We start from the raw sequence: 17,375 nt of genomic DNA on the forward strand, positions 1-17,375 counted from the left end.
TTCAACTTATTTCAAGTTTGGTAAGCTGAGGTAGAATGTAGCTCCACTGTGTGAGATGCCCGTTCTGTGTTACCACAGGCCCTCTCATTTTAGAGGTGATTATTTATCCTCATGCTCAACCCTCTCTCGAGATTCACTTACTGGCCACCAAAGTCGTCTATGTATTCAGAAAAGAGTCTCATGGACTTTAGCAATCTGATCCTCACTAATAGGAATAAAAAGTAGACTAAAATCCAAACTGGCTGAGAATTCTAAGATATATGAAAAGGCAGCCTTTTGACTGTGTGAGCTCTTCAGAGATTCTGTATTACCACTCTCTCCATATATCCTCCGGGAGTGTGGCAAAAGGCTCTTACAATGCGTGAAAAGCGGGGGAGAAAGATGCTTCTGTCCTGTGCACAGTTCTGAGTGGACGGTGAAGCCCTTGTAGACAGAGCCCTTGCTACCCTCACCCTACCCCACACCTTTTTTTGTTTGTGCCTGAGACATTATGTATAATGCAGATCTTCAGGGTGGGTAGGTAGTCCAACACTGGGCTGTGCTTCCAGATGACATTTTAAAACACTGAATTCTTTTGGTACTTGCCCATAAGGCTATGAAAGGAAATCTGCACATTTCTTACTTAAATAGACTCTCAGTGATGAGCTACAAAAAGGACTGTATTCAACCACTACTGCCAAGAAATTATCAGCTCATTTTAAAACTTCCACAGAATACCATGAAGACATAACGGTTCCTTTTGTTTTCCTATTAAAGTTGGAAAGAATCAAAATCATTTCCCTTTTACATAAATCAGTAGGTAACCTAACAGCCTTTAGAGAAGTGCAGAACTGAAGAATAGAGAAAAATAACTTATACTTGGTTTTAAATAATTTTAAATATTAAAACATTAACAAGGTATTTTAATTATGCTTTTTATTGACAGAAACACTAACCTTTGACGAGTTACATTGTTCCCAATCTGTTCTGGATCCGAAGTAAAAGAGTCTGAACTACTGTAACCATCTGCTGATAAATGGGATATATGCTATTTAATAATAATCATTTATATAACTGAATTATTGTTTCAAGTCAGAGATATTCAAAGATTGGCTAACACGTTAACATTTCATCATAGTATTACTAACTGTAAAAAATTAGATATAAATCAAATAAATCATGGACTATTTACACAACACAATACTATGCACAGTGAACAAGTTACAATCTAAAAACGTTATTATTTAATAACAGAGAAATATTCAAAATAAGTTACATGGAAGGAGGACAGGAAACAGTACATGTATTACAGTTTCATTTCACATAAGAATATAACATGCCCAGAATGAGGATTAAGGTTGACAAGGAATGCTAATCACGGTCACTCGTAGAATAGTGAGATTACAAGTAATTTTCATATTTTTATTTATTACATTTCTACAAGTGTGAATAATTTTTGTAATGAAAAATTCATTTTTAAAGAATAAATTAGAAATATCTTAAGTAAAAAAGCTAACTTAAAAACTGTTAATGTAAAATTTTTAAAAATTTGACAAGGGAATAAAATGTGCTTAGACAATAATAAAATTTATGAAATTAACCAGAGGGTACCAATTTTTCACCTGAGGTCATATCATTTTCAATTTCCTCAAAGTCTTATGAAGGAGAAGAGAATCCCAGAAGAGACTAAGAGTTGTGAAGCAGTAAAGAAGTTTTAAAATAGAAACTCTAGGGATAATTTGAAGAAATACTACTCATACCTTTCAAGAGTGATACATTGAAGGGACTGGTTATTTGGTTTAGTTTCATTTCAAAATGTATCCCTTTCCTTTTTCTTGTCAAATCACTGAGAAGTTTACTTAATTGGTACAAGAAGGATGCTAAAATTAACGAATTTCCATTTGGATGTTCTAATAGGCATCTCAAACTTATCATGTCCAAACCTGAACTCCGACTCCCCCACCCCCCACACAAACCTTCTCCTACCACAGACTCTGTCAATTCCCAGTTGCTAACATCCCTTGAACCACCCATGACCGCCCACCCCCACCCCTTGACATTCAAGCAAATCCTGTGGTCTTTTCCTACCAAAATCTAACCAGAATTTGACCACTTCTCAGCACTTCTACTGCTACCACCCTAGGCCAAGCCATCATCTTCTCTTGCCTGTATTGTTATAACTGTTTCCTAAAATGGTCTTTCCCTGTTTGAACTCTTGCCTTCTTCTGGCCTATTCCCAATACAGCAGCCAGAATAATCCTGCTAAAAAAGGAAGGTCAGATTATGTCACTTCTCCATTCAAAACCCTTCTAAATGGCTTTTCATCTTACTCAGTACAAGTCAGTCTTACACTGCTCCCCAGTTACTATTCTCCCACTTGCTACCTCTACCTGCCAAATTTACTAACTAGTTCTATTTCGGGCGTTTGCTTGCTGTTCCCAGTAAATAAGGCATCTTCCCTAAACCAGGGCTTCATATTGGCTGTTCCTTGTGCCTTAAACATCCTTCCTTCAGATATTCACATAGCCCAATTCCTCGTCTCCTTCAAGTTTTAACTCAAATGTCATCTTTTGTAAGGCCTTCTTTGATCATCTTATTTAAAATGTCACTACCTCTCCCCTTTCACAACTTAATTTTTATCCAGGGTGTTAATTATCTCCTAAGATATGAGTCCTTTTTTTCTGTTACCTTCCCTACAGAATGTAAACTCCAAAAGGGCAAAGATTTTTTTGTTTTGTTTTGTTTACTGCTGAATCCCCAGTGTCTAGAACAGAGCCTGGCACATAGTATTCCATTAACATTGGCTGAATGAATGAATATATGCACAATTTCTTGTGAGACAGAAAGAAAGGAGCTAGTGGGAAAGAGCCAATGTACAAAATCTGGCTAGTTGAGAGGGATGGCAAACAGGAGGCCTGCCTTGAAGAAGGTTTAGTGGCAATGGGCAACCATTTATTCATACCAAGGGTAGGGTGTTTAAAAGGACTGACTATTCTCTGCATTATCCAGTGAAGATAATATTAAATGGTTATATATTTGAATTATTCAGACTCTAAGTCCAGACTTAATAAACCTCAAATGGAAGATGTAATTCTATCTTTCACTTACCTACAGTATTTCCAGAAGCAAATTTCACTGATGAATTTATCTTATTTTCTTCTGAAAGGTCAGATGTTTTCACAAGTAATGGGCTAGTGGGATTAGTATGATCTAGGAGAGAATTAATAGGTAAAAATACAAGATATAGGTATCTGAATTAATAAATTCATAAACCTCAGAGTACAAGACTTTGTTTCAATACTCCAAAGAAGTAGCAAGTAAATCCATGAAATGTAAGACAAAATAATATTTAATAGGACAAACATAAACCTGTTTATACAGAATTTTGTTTTTGCCACAACAGAAGATACTTTATAATGAAAAAGTCAATCTGCATGTTCATACTTTGTTAATTGTATCCCTGTAGGGCAATTAGTTAAATAAAACACCACACAAATGACTGTAAAATAAGTAATTTATGTTGTTGACTTACATAGAAAACAAATCTATCTGTGAGAGACCCTAACTAAAACATTTAATCTAAAATGAGGAGAAACTTCAAGAGTTAAAGCAAAATATACTATTTCAAAGTCAAGATTCACTTTAACATATACCTCTTCGGTTAAAATTTGAACATACTTTAAATGTAAATTCACAAGAATGATCATAAAAACCCACAGGGTATCAGAAAAGTCACGTTTTCCAAACGTCCTTATTTAAAAACTTTATAAATTAAATTCAGTAATTTGCTTTTAAAACTGTAATATAAATTTTAAAAAATATACAAGCACACACATACAGTACAAATATAATTGCAGAAAAAGTACTATGTTAAAAAAATAAGCAATTAACAAAAGAAACCTGAACTCAGAATGATTACCTGTGTATTTTGGTTTGATGCTAATCTAAAATATAACCTCCTAAACTAAGACACAACCCAGCAACAGCTTCCTTACCACTGCCAGTCCTTTTAAGTTCCATTTCCTGCATGTGGATTTTGCTTGGAGTCATACGAATGGGAACTGGATGAACAATAGCAGTATCCTACAGACAAATGGGAGGAAATACAGAATTTGTATTAAAAATGCCAAGCAGGTACCCTGAAATAACCAAAATTAAAAACACTTCAAAAACCGGTGGACAGAGTTCCTCATTCACACTAAGGCAAGCATGAAAATTAATTTTTTAAATAAAAGTTCCAGAATTATATTTTAAAAAAATCAAGTTTTCTGTATACGCCTAATATTCTGATTTGTTTTATAAAAAGTACATTTTAACTTTGAGTGATTAAAGATTTGAGAAGAAAACTGATCTTATAAAAATACAATTCAAGACAATATTCAAAGGCAAAGTGTGAAATGATCTGATGAAGTTATACAAATCCGAACCTTTGAGGTTAAAAGGAACTATTTTATGAGAACCCAAAGACTAAGTAAAAGATTGAATTCATTTTCACTAAACTGCTCAAAAAATTTGACACTTTTCTTTTTCATATATAAAACAAAGTTAATGAGATGCCTGTCATATTGTAACAGTAGGCATGATACATATATTCTATAGATTAGTTCTACAGAACTGTTTAAAATTCATGCATAAAACTTCCACAAAAGGAACCCATTTTTTTAAGAGTTATGATAAGTAACACTCCTACTGTAACATTAATACTTTCCTTAAACTTTTTCATGACTATATTACATCTGATAATTCTCAACATAAGGCATGAGTGGCAAGTCTAGTTAGAGGAGTAAAGGAACTGACAGAATAAACTTCTGAAAAGAGTATAAGGCAATGTATGGCAGCCTCTCCAAAAGGGAAGGAAGAGAGAAAGGTGCATCTGGGTAGCCAGGGAGGCCTGGCCCTGGGAGCTGAGACGCGCAGGGGAGGAACTAGAACGGGATCAAGCATTTGGCTTAACAGCAACAGACCAGCTAAAAAACATGCCTACAGGAGTTCAGCCCCTTCTACTAGGAGTCAGCTCATATTTTGTATGTGCTGCTGCTCAAGACTGAACTTGAGATCCTTAAATTTCAAATAACTAGTAATGAGTTTAAATTTATCATTTAATGTGAAGGATAATGACCTTTCAATTTAAGTTGGACGCAGTTTTGGTGACAGTATTAACACCACACCTCTGCAAGTTCTAGCATACCACCTCCTGTCTGACAGGTCGCCTTGGCTTATTCGCATAATCTCTAAATTCAACCCATTTATAACAAATGAATTCTTTACTGCAATTATACAGATAAATCCATTTACAGTAATTTCCTGTCCCTACGCCAGTGAGATTCTGGACAGGGTTATGTACTATTTAATAAACCTGAACTAACACTTCCCCTACAACTCTAAAGTTACAGTTATAAAACATAATAGATGGATAAAAGTTTAGATTTCTCACATAAGAATGAGTCATACTCAGGAAATTATTAACAATACACTCAAGATGTTGTTTGTTATGTTTATGGTTATGAAAAACATGGCTTTAAGAATAACTACTATTTTCTTAACTTACAATTTTAATAGCAGAAATAACTGCTGAGAATCAGATTTTAACATTCTAAGGCAAGATTAAAGGAGAAAGCATGATAGATTCATGCTTATTCCAAACCCAAAGCACACTAAGAAAAAACAAGCAAGGAAAACTTATTAGATGCTTTAACTCATAATATTGATCTAATATATATTCTGTGTATATGTACATAGAGTCATATTTATAAAATTTGTAACAGATATATTAAGTAGCCTTTTCATATATTTCCAGTACAATAAAGGGAAGTCACAATAATGACCCCCCAAAAAGAAAATCATGAATGTTCTATTCATTCTCTAAATAATTTGCATAAGTTTCTGTACCAGCAAATCAATTTCCTATTGCATACTTCAGTCATATAACTAATTGTTGCTATGAGCCTGCAACAGCTTTAATCCAGTGGATCCTGCTACTAGTAGGACAAGGCAATTCCTGGAAGAGCTTTAACACAGATGACCAGGCCCAACCTCAGACTAGTGATCAGAAGCTCGGTCTGTGACTGTGACGTGCAGCAGAAGAGCGAGCTTTGACTTTAAGCATTTCAACACCCAGATGAAGAACCATAAATGCCTGTAAGTCTCTGGGTCCTGAGCACAAGATGCCAAAGTAACACTTTCTCTGCTCCAAATTAGCATCCCCATATTTAAAAACAGAGAAAAAAGTAAAGAGACTGACTCACAAGCTCTGCTCACTTTCTTCTAACTATTCAAATCACCCAAAACCTTTAGGAAACCCATTCCTAAACACTCATGGCACATTTGTATTATATATTTAGGTACTTGATTTTATACATCTTCGTACTTTATTGAATATTCTATTGTGCTCAAATATCTACATTTTCTACTTGGCTTAAATCTTACTATCCTGTCTGTCTGAAACCAGTCCTGTCTACTTGCTATTCCTGTGTCACTTAGTTCAGGTGCTCATCATCTCACTCTCTTTTTTTTTTTTTACATCTTTATTGGAGTATAATTGCTTTACAATGGTGTGTTAGTTTCTCCTTTATAACGAAGTGAACCAGCTATACATATACACATATCCCCAGATCTCCTCCCTCTTGCATCTCCCTCCCTCCCACACTCCCTATCCCACCCCTCTAGGTGGTCACAAAGCACCGAGCTGATCTCCCTGTGCTATGCGGCTGCTTCCCACTAGCTATCTATTTTACGTTTGGTAGTGTATATATGTCCATGCCACTCTCTCACTTCGTCCCAGCTTACCCTTCCCCCTCCCCGTGTCCTCAAGTCCATTCTCTAGTAGGTCTGTGTCTTTATTCCTGTCTTACCCCTAGGTTCTTCATGACATTTTTTCCCCTTAAATTCCATATATATGTGTTAGCATACGGTATGTGTCTTTCTCTTTCTGACTTACTTCACTCTGTATGACAGACTCTAGGTCTATCCACCTCATTACAAATAGCTCAATTTCATTTCTTTTTATGGCTGAGTAATATTCCATTGTATATATGTGCCACATCTTCCTTATCCATTCATCCGATGATGGACACTTAGGTTGTTTCCATCTCCGGGCTATTGTAAATAGAGCTGCAGTGAACATTTTGGTACATGACTCTTTTTGAATTATGGTTTTCTCAGGGTATATGCCCAGTAGTGGGATTGCTAGGTCGTATGGTAGTTCTATTTGTAGTTTTTTAAGGAACCTCCATACTGTTCTCCATAGTGGCTGTACCAATTCACATTCCCATTGGCAGTGCAAGAGTGTTCCCTTTTCTCCACATCCTCTCCAGCATTTATTGTTTCTAGATTTTTTGATGATGGCCATTCTGACTGGTGTGAGATGATATCTCATTGTAGTTTTGATTTGCATTTCTCTAATGATTAATGATGTTGAGTATTCTTTCATGTGTTTGTTCACTCTCTCTTGATCCCAGCAGTCCTTCACATTGTTGCCTGAACGATCTTCCCCAGCTACCTCTTTGGCGCCCCCATCTTATCATGGTACTTCTTGTTAGCTCCCAGTTAAGTTCAGATCCTTGGTCTAGGAAACAAAGATCTTCCCAGTCAGGTTTCAGCCACACTCTTCAGCTCCCCATCACTCCCCCATACGTGTCTACCCTACACTCTCACTGCACTGAATTGCTGCTGCTCGTGACCTTCTGCTTGCAATGTCCTTGTCCACTTCTGCCAATTCACGGTTTCAGTCAAAACTCATCATACAAACATACCCTCTTTTGTGAAAACTTGCCCAAACACACTGGGTTGAGTTAGCCCACAGTTCTCTGCCCACAGTTTTGTTCACGGCTACATATGGTAATTATCAAAGTCAGCATATTACCATCAGTTTATAATGATTAAGCTGTGGTCTACTTAAGACTGGACTTGTTTTTGACATCTTGGTATTCCTAGAGAATAACACAGGCACCTGGAAGGGGGCTCCAGCAAACCAACTGAGTTGGCTGGGCATAATCAGTGATCAAATGAACTCCCTTGTCATACCCTGAGTGAGTCAAACATTCTACAGCACTCAAGATCAGAGATAAGTCATGGCAGAGACCAGTGCACTGCACTTCTCGTCAGTCTAGAATTTCCTGGTGGAAACACATTCTACCAGAATAAGCAGTTCAACAAAAGTAATCAGGTTGCTGGAAATGAGATATCAGAAACTCAGTTTCATAACAATTCTGGGAGCCTAATAATTAACCACTCAGTTTGCATGTGAGGTCACTGCCCTGGGTGATGGCTGTCTCTAAGTGCTACAGAGCAGTTTGGAGTCCTTCACAGACAAACTTTATTGAGCAATATCTACTTATCAAAATTTGGCTTTTAAAAATTATTCCATTAAGTGTTTCTGACACTGTAAGGTATGTTAAATTCATATCAGAACTGTAGTGTTCTTTTTCTCCTATGTGAGTCTCTTCTAATCTGAATGGACCTTATTTACTTACTTATAATCCTTATTTATATAAACCTTGCAAAGGATCATTTGGGAATGTGGCCACAGGCTGTGTTCTGTAGACTGGTAATATGTCAGGTAAGAATTAAATAAAGGTTAAGAAACTCAGACCCTCACTGAAAGCAGGGCATTGTACTAATTGAAAGTTTACAGTGAGATTATAGTTTGCCAGCGTAAAAGAAAAAAGATGTTTCTAGGTACCAGATTATAAATATTTAAGACTGCCAACTTTATCAAATTTAGAGGCCTAAACTCAAGTTTAAAATGTCAATTAACCATTTAAAACTTTCTTTCCTAGAGCCTCCTGCCATACTAGAAATAGCAAAAGAAAGTATTATGCCATATCATTTAAACACTAGAGCTGGAATTCACAAATTTGGATATTATTTCCAAAAAGTTACAAGAATATCACTGTTATTAAGTCAACTATTTCCCTGCATTTCCTGCCAGTCATGAGTCAATTTAGTTTGCCTCTGAGTTCTAGATTTTTATATTTAATGTTCTTTTCTGGCCTGACAAAGATCATAATACAATGAATTATTACTCTGAATCTCTCTTAAGGGTTAGAGAATAAAAGAGTCTCTACTGCTACATCCTTCCCTGTAAAATACTTTTATTAAGTACTTTAAATAAAATTAACTTGACTGTAAGTAGGAGATAAGAATAATATGGAGAAATGAAACTCAGAGCTAAAGTAAAACTTTCTTTCAGCTTATAGCACGTGTCACTTCCCAAGAAACTTTAATTACTGCTGCTAATAAGCAGTAAAAATTGTTAAGTGCTGCCTTTTTATTTCTCTCCTATTTTTCAGAGACTAAAAGCAAAGATTAATGTCCTCAAAGTAGTAAGGAAAGAGAAGGCCAAAGGCTCAGATAATCTACATATTAATTGGCCCCTGAATAATGAATAGATTATAAAATAGACACTTAAAACACTTCCATACATTATGTCTGAATTCAATATAACAGCATTCTCTGTATTTCAAACAGATATAAATTCTTTAAAATTATAAAACACACCAAAGAGCCATTAATTTAAAATGTTGAAGATGTACTATTATCTTTGAATGCCACTTCTCCCAAATCCATATTAAATAACAAGACTATTTTAACATTTAATTAATAAATGCTGGCTATCTTTGGTCAGAAACATCTAGAAAGAATGCCTTGTGTCACTTTCTCCAATTCTTTTCACTGAACTCATTTTTAAAAATCCTACCTTTACACTCTTCTTCCCTTCCTACTTACTTCCTCTTTTCTTTTTGAAAGGTACTTATTAGCATGTCCTTCTCTTTATAGGAAAAAATGAAAAATAAAAGAAAAGGCAGGAGTGAACAGTGAGAAGACTGTAATAGCTACAGTATAGAAGTTTTCAAATAACTTGAGGGACGGGTGGGGCATATATGAAGTTCAATCTATGGGACAGAATTTATTGTTTAAATCAGGATGTGAACTTTGTAGCATTTTCAAAGCAACACAGTGAACCACAGGAAGACAAGACAGAGCCTCCTCTGCACAATGGGAATCTTTGACCAACAGCACTATTGTTTTGCTGAACTTGATTCTCTTGTAACAGGACTCAACATACTAATTAAGTCAAAGCTGTACCATCTGGACTGTTAAAATAAAAGATGACACTGCATGTTTACATACATAGCACATGTTACATGATGTGTAAGCATACAAATAAAATAGTATTTACTGTCATTACACTGCAATAAGCAGTATATGTTTAATAAAACATACACTCAATTAGCAAATGAAAACAAGGTCAACTAAATCAACTGTCACAAAATGCTCCTTTAGACACATGTATCAGATTTTAAAAACATAGATTTCTCTCATTAAAATAACTAGAAAATACAAAGAATGGTAAAAAAAAAAAAGTTCTTTCCACCATTAAACACACAAAATTGAAAAGCCTGCCACCATTTCCCTCTAAGCACTCCACTGAATCATGCATATCAGCTAAAAACCATAATGAATGAAAATTTGGGTTAATAAAATTAATTTCAAACAAGCAAGCTAAGTGATTGACTTACAGGATCAGCTGGTGCAATGTTAGAATCAAATTGGGTCAGAGTTTGTGAGCTTGAAGAGCGTTCACTAAATGTCTCCCACTGCTGAACAGACAGAGGAGAGACAAGTCAGCATGATGAGAAAGATGGAGTAAAAGATCACCGGAGAAGATTTAGCAAAGTAATTCAGAGGTTGCACTGCAAGTTGTGTTTCGTAGGCCTGACAAAATTCCGTAAGCTCTGTTTTTCCATAAACATTCTACATTATCTATGCTGGGTCATCTTGTAATGTAAAGTGAGCAGCTTCACGATCAAATGTACAGTAACAATTTATTGCAATCTCCATGGGAGAGATTCAAAGCCTTACAGAATTCAACTCAAAACACAATAAAGGAACAGAGTCTAAGTGGTATAAATGGTGACAAAAGAAAAATATAAAGGGGTTTGTCTTGACTAGAGAAAGAATAACTTCAAATCCTTCTTTTAAAATCCAAATGTTAATGCACTGATTTGGTGGTACTAATGAATTCTGAGTACCAAAGTTTTGGTCAAAACAAAGCAAGTCAGTGCGACTTGCCAGTGCGACCCCTGAAAGATGATTCTATTATGTATGTGCACATATTCTGTACATATATTTAATAAAATATAATTGAGATAAAATGCAAAGAATTCTGGAATTAATGTAAGTTTGAGCTTATGTCAATCTGTAGCAAGTCAACCCCTGTAATCAGCATTATGAACAGGGCCATGCCAGACCACAAGACAAAACTGCCAATCAGGCACCCACCTCCAACCCCATGCTAGAAAAATCAGAATGCGGCCACAATGAGAGCAAATCAAGCAACTGAGTATGTGTTATATATAGAAGATGTATTTTGATATGAAATACTACTCTTCTAAAAGAGGTACACAAATATCATACCTCAAATTAGGTGGAGTGATAAGTGATTATTAATTTTAGTAAATTCCATTTGAAGATCTTAGTAATAAACAGTATAGGATTTTATATCAAAATCATATTAAAATTATCATTAAAATTTGATTCTTAAGAATTACCAGTTATACGCTGAAGGAAAAACATCTGCACATATACAATATATACACATGAATGTTTACACACAGACACACCTACTCCATTAACCAAAATCCTCTTTTTATAATTCAGTATAGAAAAGTATACATTTTTATGCTTCAAAGTTCGACTTACTATTTAAAATAGTAATATTCAATTTGAGAAGACATGTAGAAACTAAATGTTAGCAAATGAACACATTTATAAAAATTATCTACAGAAATGGCTAATGCAATCATTCAACAGCTTTCCCTAAAGATTAGTTTTGAAATCATAAAATTAAGATATACTAAGAAATAAGAGATGCATTCAGCGTGTTTCCTGAATAAAGAAAATCCACAGTGATTCACTTTTATCAAGGAACATCACTTCAGGGAAGTGACTTACCAATATTTGTTAATGTAATTAGTTTCTTCAATAATTATTGTTGCATAGGTACAGAAGGAATTTTTAAAATTCTGATTATCTAACTATGGAGAAAAGTTTAGATGCAGAATATTTTTTCCAAAAAGAAGACATCTGTCTACCTATTTGGTGGCATGAGATTTTACTTGATTTTACAAGACTGTATGTAAGCTAGCTGGAGAGCAGAGAAACACTCTTATCTTTGTAACTTTAGTATAATGGTTAAGAGCACAGGCTCTGGAACCAGACGACTGGAATCCTAGTTACGCTGCACACCCTCAGGCAAGTTATCTAACCTCTCTGTGTTCCAGTGGTACCATCTGTAACGTGAGATTAATAATGCCTATGTCACAGGATTGTTATAAGGATGTAAAGAGTTAATATATGTAAAGAGCTTTTTGAACAGAACGGTTACATCAAAAGTGCTCAATATGTGTTACAGATTATTAGTGTTATCCCCTACAGTGCCTCATCCATATTTGCAAATGCTGAATAAATATTTGTTGAAAGAATATTAGTGCTTTGAGGTAGAAAATTAAAATATAATTTCCATATCCTAAGTAAATTAAAAAAAATAAATATTATTAAAATGTGTCAAAAATCAATGTTAGTTTTAGTAACATTTTGATTTTCCACACATAGTGCAAAAAACCAATTATGACATTCATGTCCCTATTAGCAAACACCACAAAATGAAACTTGGTAAGAAGATTTAAGAAGGGAAAATGCAACTGCTTAAATCAGATTTGAAAGGGATTTCCATTGCTAGTCTTTAATGATCACATGTGATTTTTACTTGGAATGAAGATGGGCTTTTGAACTGACATGCTTTAGAAAGAGTTGCTTTTATTTATGAACAGATATCAGTAAAAATAATCTTTTAATCTGATACTGCTTTTTAAAAAAAATGACAGAAATGAATAAAGGCAGCAAAAAACAGTGGTTTCAAGAACACTGAGCCTATTCTCCATAAAGCCTCTCTACTAGCAAATTCTTTCAAGGCTTAAATCTTCCCTCCAGAAAAACACTTATATAAATGGTTTTATATCTGACAGCATGACGGATGTATATTATAATGTCTCAGAAGCAGGTATCTGTGATTATGTCATAAAGCAGCAGCAAAGTACTTTAAACCTGCCAGTTACTTCTCTTGTTTTTCAGTTGTCCAAAATTAACTAGTGTCTCTTAAACCCAGCATTTTTCTGGCTTTAAAAGACACAGAAAGCACAGAAGCTTCAAGCACTATCTAAAAGTGATACAAAAGACTGTAAGGAAAAAAAATATAACTTGTTCACAAAGAAAAGTGCTCTAACAGGCTGAGCAGTGGTTTTCAATTGAAGTTCTACAGAGCATGAAGATTTAACAGAGGGGCCTCAGAGGGTGCTTTGTGGAGGCAGGGCCTCAGGTCCTCTTCCCTTATTCTAATCATAGTGGCCCTACTTTTATTGTTTTGTATAATGGAGTTCCAAAGTAATGGGGGGTGGTTCTCAAATTCTGTTTTCCACGCTGGGCTTGGTCTTATATAACATGGTCTTTAACCACTGCATTTAATAGGGTTAAATCATTCCATTTTGTATTAAATAAAATAAATTACTATGAATAGCCTGGAATGTAGAAAATACTTCTTTCATGTGGAAAGCTGGTTTAGTGGCTTCTCATATCACTTCCAAAGCCAAGATTCCAAATCTATTATCCCAGGCCTTGCTTACAGGAATGAGAAGGCAGTGTGACACAGCAGGTATGCTAGCTGACTGAACGTCCAAAGGACCTGTGTTCAAACCTCAGCCCTTGTCGCTTACTGGCTGTAAGATATCTTGTCCAAGACATTTACCCTTTCGACTGTTAAGTTCATGCATCTGCCCCATCTAACCCACAGAGATTTAGTAGGAATGAATGGTGGAAACTAAATGATAGTATATACATATGAAAAAGTACTTTGAAAACCTCAGAGTCATATAATTACAAATATCTATCACAGTCACATTTGATATGGTCCCTCAACTATGCATGCATGCTGAAAGAGCTATATGCTGAAATTACCCTGCTCGGAACTTCTTACCTTAAAAAAGTGAATGTTAGTGAGAGAAAAGGGAAGCTTTGCTAACCTCACTGCTCTGATTCAGCTCAGGCCAAGTCTGGTTTAGTGACGGCATAGATGGAGACTTGCTTGGAGGTGCTTCTGCAGGAGAGCCTGAATAACCTACCTCACCTGGCTGATCCCCAACGTCTGCAATTTAAAAAAGAGAAATTCTCTATAAACAATATATTTTAGTTTAGGAATATTTACTCATAAAAACCTAACAGAAGGTTTTCACAAGTAGTAATTTATAATCTAAATTTCCTTTTCTCATGTTCCCAAAACAAACATCTTAACAATCAGACAATCAGGCAATACTTATTCCTGCAACTTACTGTCTACCTGAAACCAGAGTTTTCCATGAAAATAAAATCTAGTTAGAAATAAGTAGAAAAAGAGTGTTGTACATAGCAATGCAATAGGGCACATACTTTGAATCTAGTAGGGATGGATTTGTACCAGTTCCCAAAGTGTATTCCATGGAATATCAATCAGCAAGATATTTTTAAAGATTAGGTTTTCTATTCAAATAAATCTGGGAATACTAAAATTCCCTGTTGGAGTGTCCCCACGCACATTTGTATATCAAAGACTTGTCATGTTTAAATCAGTTTTTCCCAAATATAAACCTTTTTTTATCAGATAAAAATCCCTCAATATTCCCTTGGCATATACTTTGGGAACTGCTGATTTACACTAATTCTCTCGAATTTTCTCTACAAGTCTTCCTTGTTACCAAGAAGCAGCATATATTTTCAAGGCAGACAGCAAAAGGAGAGAAAGAGCCCAGGCATGAGCAAAAAGCAAAGTCAATGAGTCCACACGAAACAAACTTTTATCGTTAGGCTCACTAGCATTTACAGACTTAACTGAGAGAGCTACAAATCCATGACAGGATTTCAAAGTGGTTTTTAAAGTATTATGTGACATCATGTTCTACTTTTAATTAGTTAAGGCTTCTCCAAGCTCTCAAATTGTAATTTAAAAACAGAAGGAATTTAATGGTAACTAAATTCTCATTCCAATCTTCCCAAATTTTACATGGCTTTGAATATAATCCCAGTCTGAAAATCACATTGATTGCCAAATTAATGGGGAGTACCTAATCTGTTTAGAACCTGTATCAAAAATATGACTCTAATATCTGTCACTATCTCATTGTTTGACCATGGGCAAGTTGAATAAAATAAATAGCACCTGAGTTTCTCCATCAGAAAGAAAGACATATGCCATTAAATGTTAGTACTATACTTCAGATTCCTATATAGACAGCCATATAACAACTTAGCAATGTATAGGTTTTAACCTTCCAATCTATTCATAAGTAAATCCTTCACATTTTAGTGCCTAACACAGGACCTACCACATATTAGGCACTCAAATATTTATTGAATGAGTTACTTTTGTGTGTTCTTCATTTAAATTCATTCTCCATTACCATTATTTTTCTAGAACCAAAATTAACTATTGATACGCTGAAGAAGTCTCAAAATTTTTCTTCACCTATTCTGTTACATGACTATCTCAAAATACCTCCCTTTTACTCACCCTGACATTATTTCTTTATAGTCATATCACACTGCAAGTTCTAATTTGTAGTCCAGCATCATATTTTGATAAATTTTTGTTTTCTAAGATCAAGCATTCTTGCTATTTCTTTCTTAATTCTATCTCTTTCTCAGTAAAAGTGCCAAAGTGATATAGAACAAATAAGAGGCAGAAACGCTTTATATAATGTTCTATGAAGACCTCTTAACACAATGCTCTTAGAGAAAAACTAATGAAAAATTATTTATAATAAATAGTAGCAGCAAATTCCTCATGGAAATAGCTTGTGGTTTTCAGTGTGAACAAAAATCATGGACTTTTTTTCCTATGGTAACACAGGGAGATGAATTAGCCTAAGTTATTAAAGATGGTGGCGGAGCAGAGTCGCTCCCGGATGGACTCGCCGATCTCGGCCTCTATGTTCGCCCCCGAGCCCAGCTCTCCGGGGGTGGTTGCTGCCCGGCTCCACAGCAGCTTCAACTTGGACTGTAGCAAGGACGGCAAGGCGCTCGACGGCAAACTGGAGCTGGACCTCACCAGCAAGATGCTTCTAGTGAGCTCTACATCAGAGCAGTATGACAGCCTACTTTGGCAAATGTGGGAGAGGATGGACGAGGGATGCAGGGAGATCACATATGTCACTGGGCAGAGATCAGGAGACATGGGTTCGAGCCCTGGTCTGGGAAGATCCCACATGCTGCAGAGCAGCTAAGCCCGTGCGCCACAACTACTGAGCCTGCGCTCTAGAGCCCGCGAGCCACAACTACTGAGCCCACGTGCCACAACTACTGAAGACCGCGCGCCTAGAGCCTGTGCTCCGCAACAAGAGAAGCCACCGCAATGAGAAGCCCGTGCACCGCAACAAAGAGTAACCCCTGCTCGCCACAACTAGAGAAAAGTCTGTGTGCAACAACGAAGACCCAACGCAGCCAAAAATAAATATAAATTTATTAAATTAAAACAAAAGGAAAGGGAATTAAAGAAAGAAGGATAATAGCTATAGATTTGATAGTTTACCGGAAGTGAAACTCTGTCAGAAGGATGGTGAATGAAGAAGCGTCTTTAAAAGATCTCCCAAAGCAGATATTAAGGAAAGGAAAAATAGAATAAAAATAGTATTAACTATAGGATGATTAATTTTTGAAAGAATCTATTTAAAAGTCATACTGTATTATTATTTAAGTTTCAAATGTCACCTTAAGGCAAACTGGGGCCCTGATTTGACTTGCCTGGACCTCTGTTCTCCTGTTAGTCTTCTACTGACAAATTTAGGGCCAGAATGTACACCATCCCCACTGCAGGGAAGTTCAGGTTTGGGATGGATTCTGGGTACCTCTTTGATTCACTAGTACCAAGCTGCAGTGGGTCCAGCCCCTTGAGGCTAACTAAGAACTGAAGTGTTATTCACCCAAATAATTATACTTCATAGTCATTCCGATACAGTTATTTTCCTACCGTACCAGTTCTTAAACTGTGAACCGTGGACTCCTGGGAGTCCCCATGACACTGCTAGGGGGGTCTAAAACATCAAAATTATTTTGTAATAGCAATAATGCTTTTTCTCTGTGTTGGCATATGCACTGACGGTGCAAAAGCAATGGTGGGTAAAACTGCTAGCTTATTAGCAAGAATCAAGGCAGTGGCACCTAAATATATAGTGATTACTGCTACAATATAGCAGTCATTGTATTCTTTACCACCATGCATTCCAGTTAAAATATGTAAAAATAAATAAATCAATAAATATGCATGACAATTTCACTGAAGGATGTTCACAATTAAGCAGTAAAAATTATTA

General features: G+C 35.8%; 1 protein-coding gene across 5 annotated transcripts in view; it reads right to left on the reverse strand.

The window, feature by feature from the left end:
* REPS1 (RALBP1 associated Eps domain containing 1) overlaps positions 1-17,375 on the reverse strand; it is a 73,410-nt gene that overhangs the window by 11,828 nt on the left and 44,207 nt on the right. For 2 of the 5 annotated variants that reach the window (XM_082669065.1, XM_082669063.1), the window contains exons 9-13: positions 14,058-14,179; positions 10,500-10,580; positions 3,975-4,062; positions 3,088-3,189; positions 936-1,008 (exon numbers count right to left, since the gene is read on the reverse strand). In XM_082669065.1, coding sequence (XP_082525191.1) covers positions 936-1,008; positions 3,088-3,189; positions 3,975-4,062; positions 10,500-10,580; positions 14,058-14,179 — 466 coding nt within the window. The remainder of the gene's footprint in view (positions 1-935; positions 1,009-3,087; positions 3,190-3,974; positions 4,063-10,499; positions 10,581-14,057; positions 14,180-17,375) is intronic. The other 3 variants (XM_082669064.1, XM_082669067.1, XM_082669066.1) reach the window with 3 other exon arrangements.

This window comes from Grampus griseus (genome assembly GCF_964374135.1).
Source record: "Grampus griseus genome assembly, chromosome: 13".
Classification (NCBI taxonomy): domain Eukaryota; kingdom Metazoa; phylum Chordata; class Mammalia; order Artiodactyla; family Delphinidae; genus Grampus; species Grampus griseus.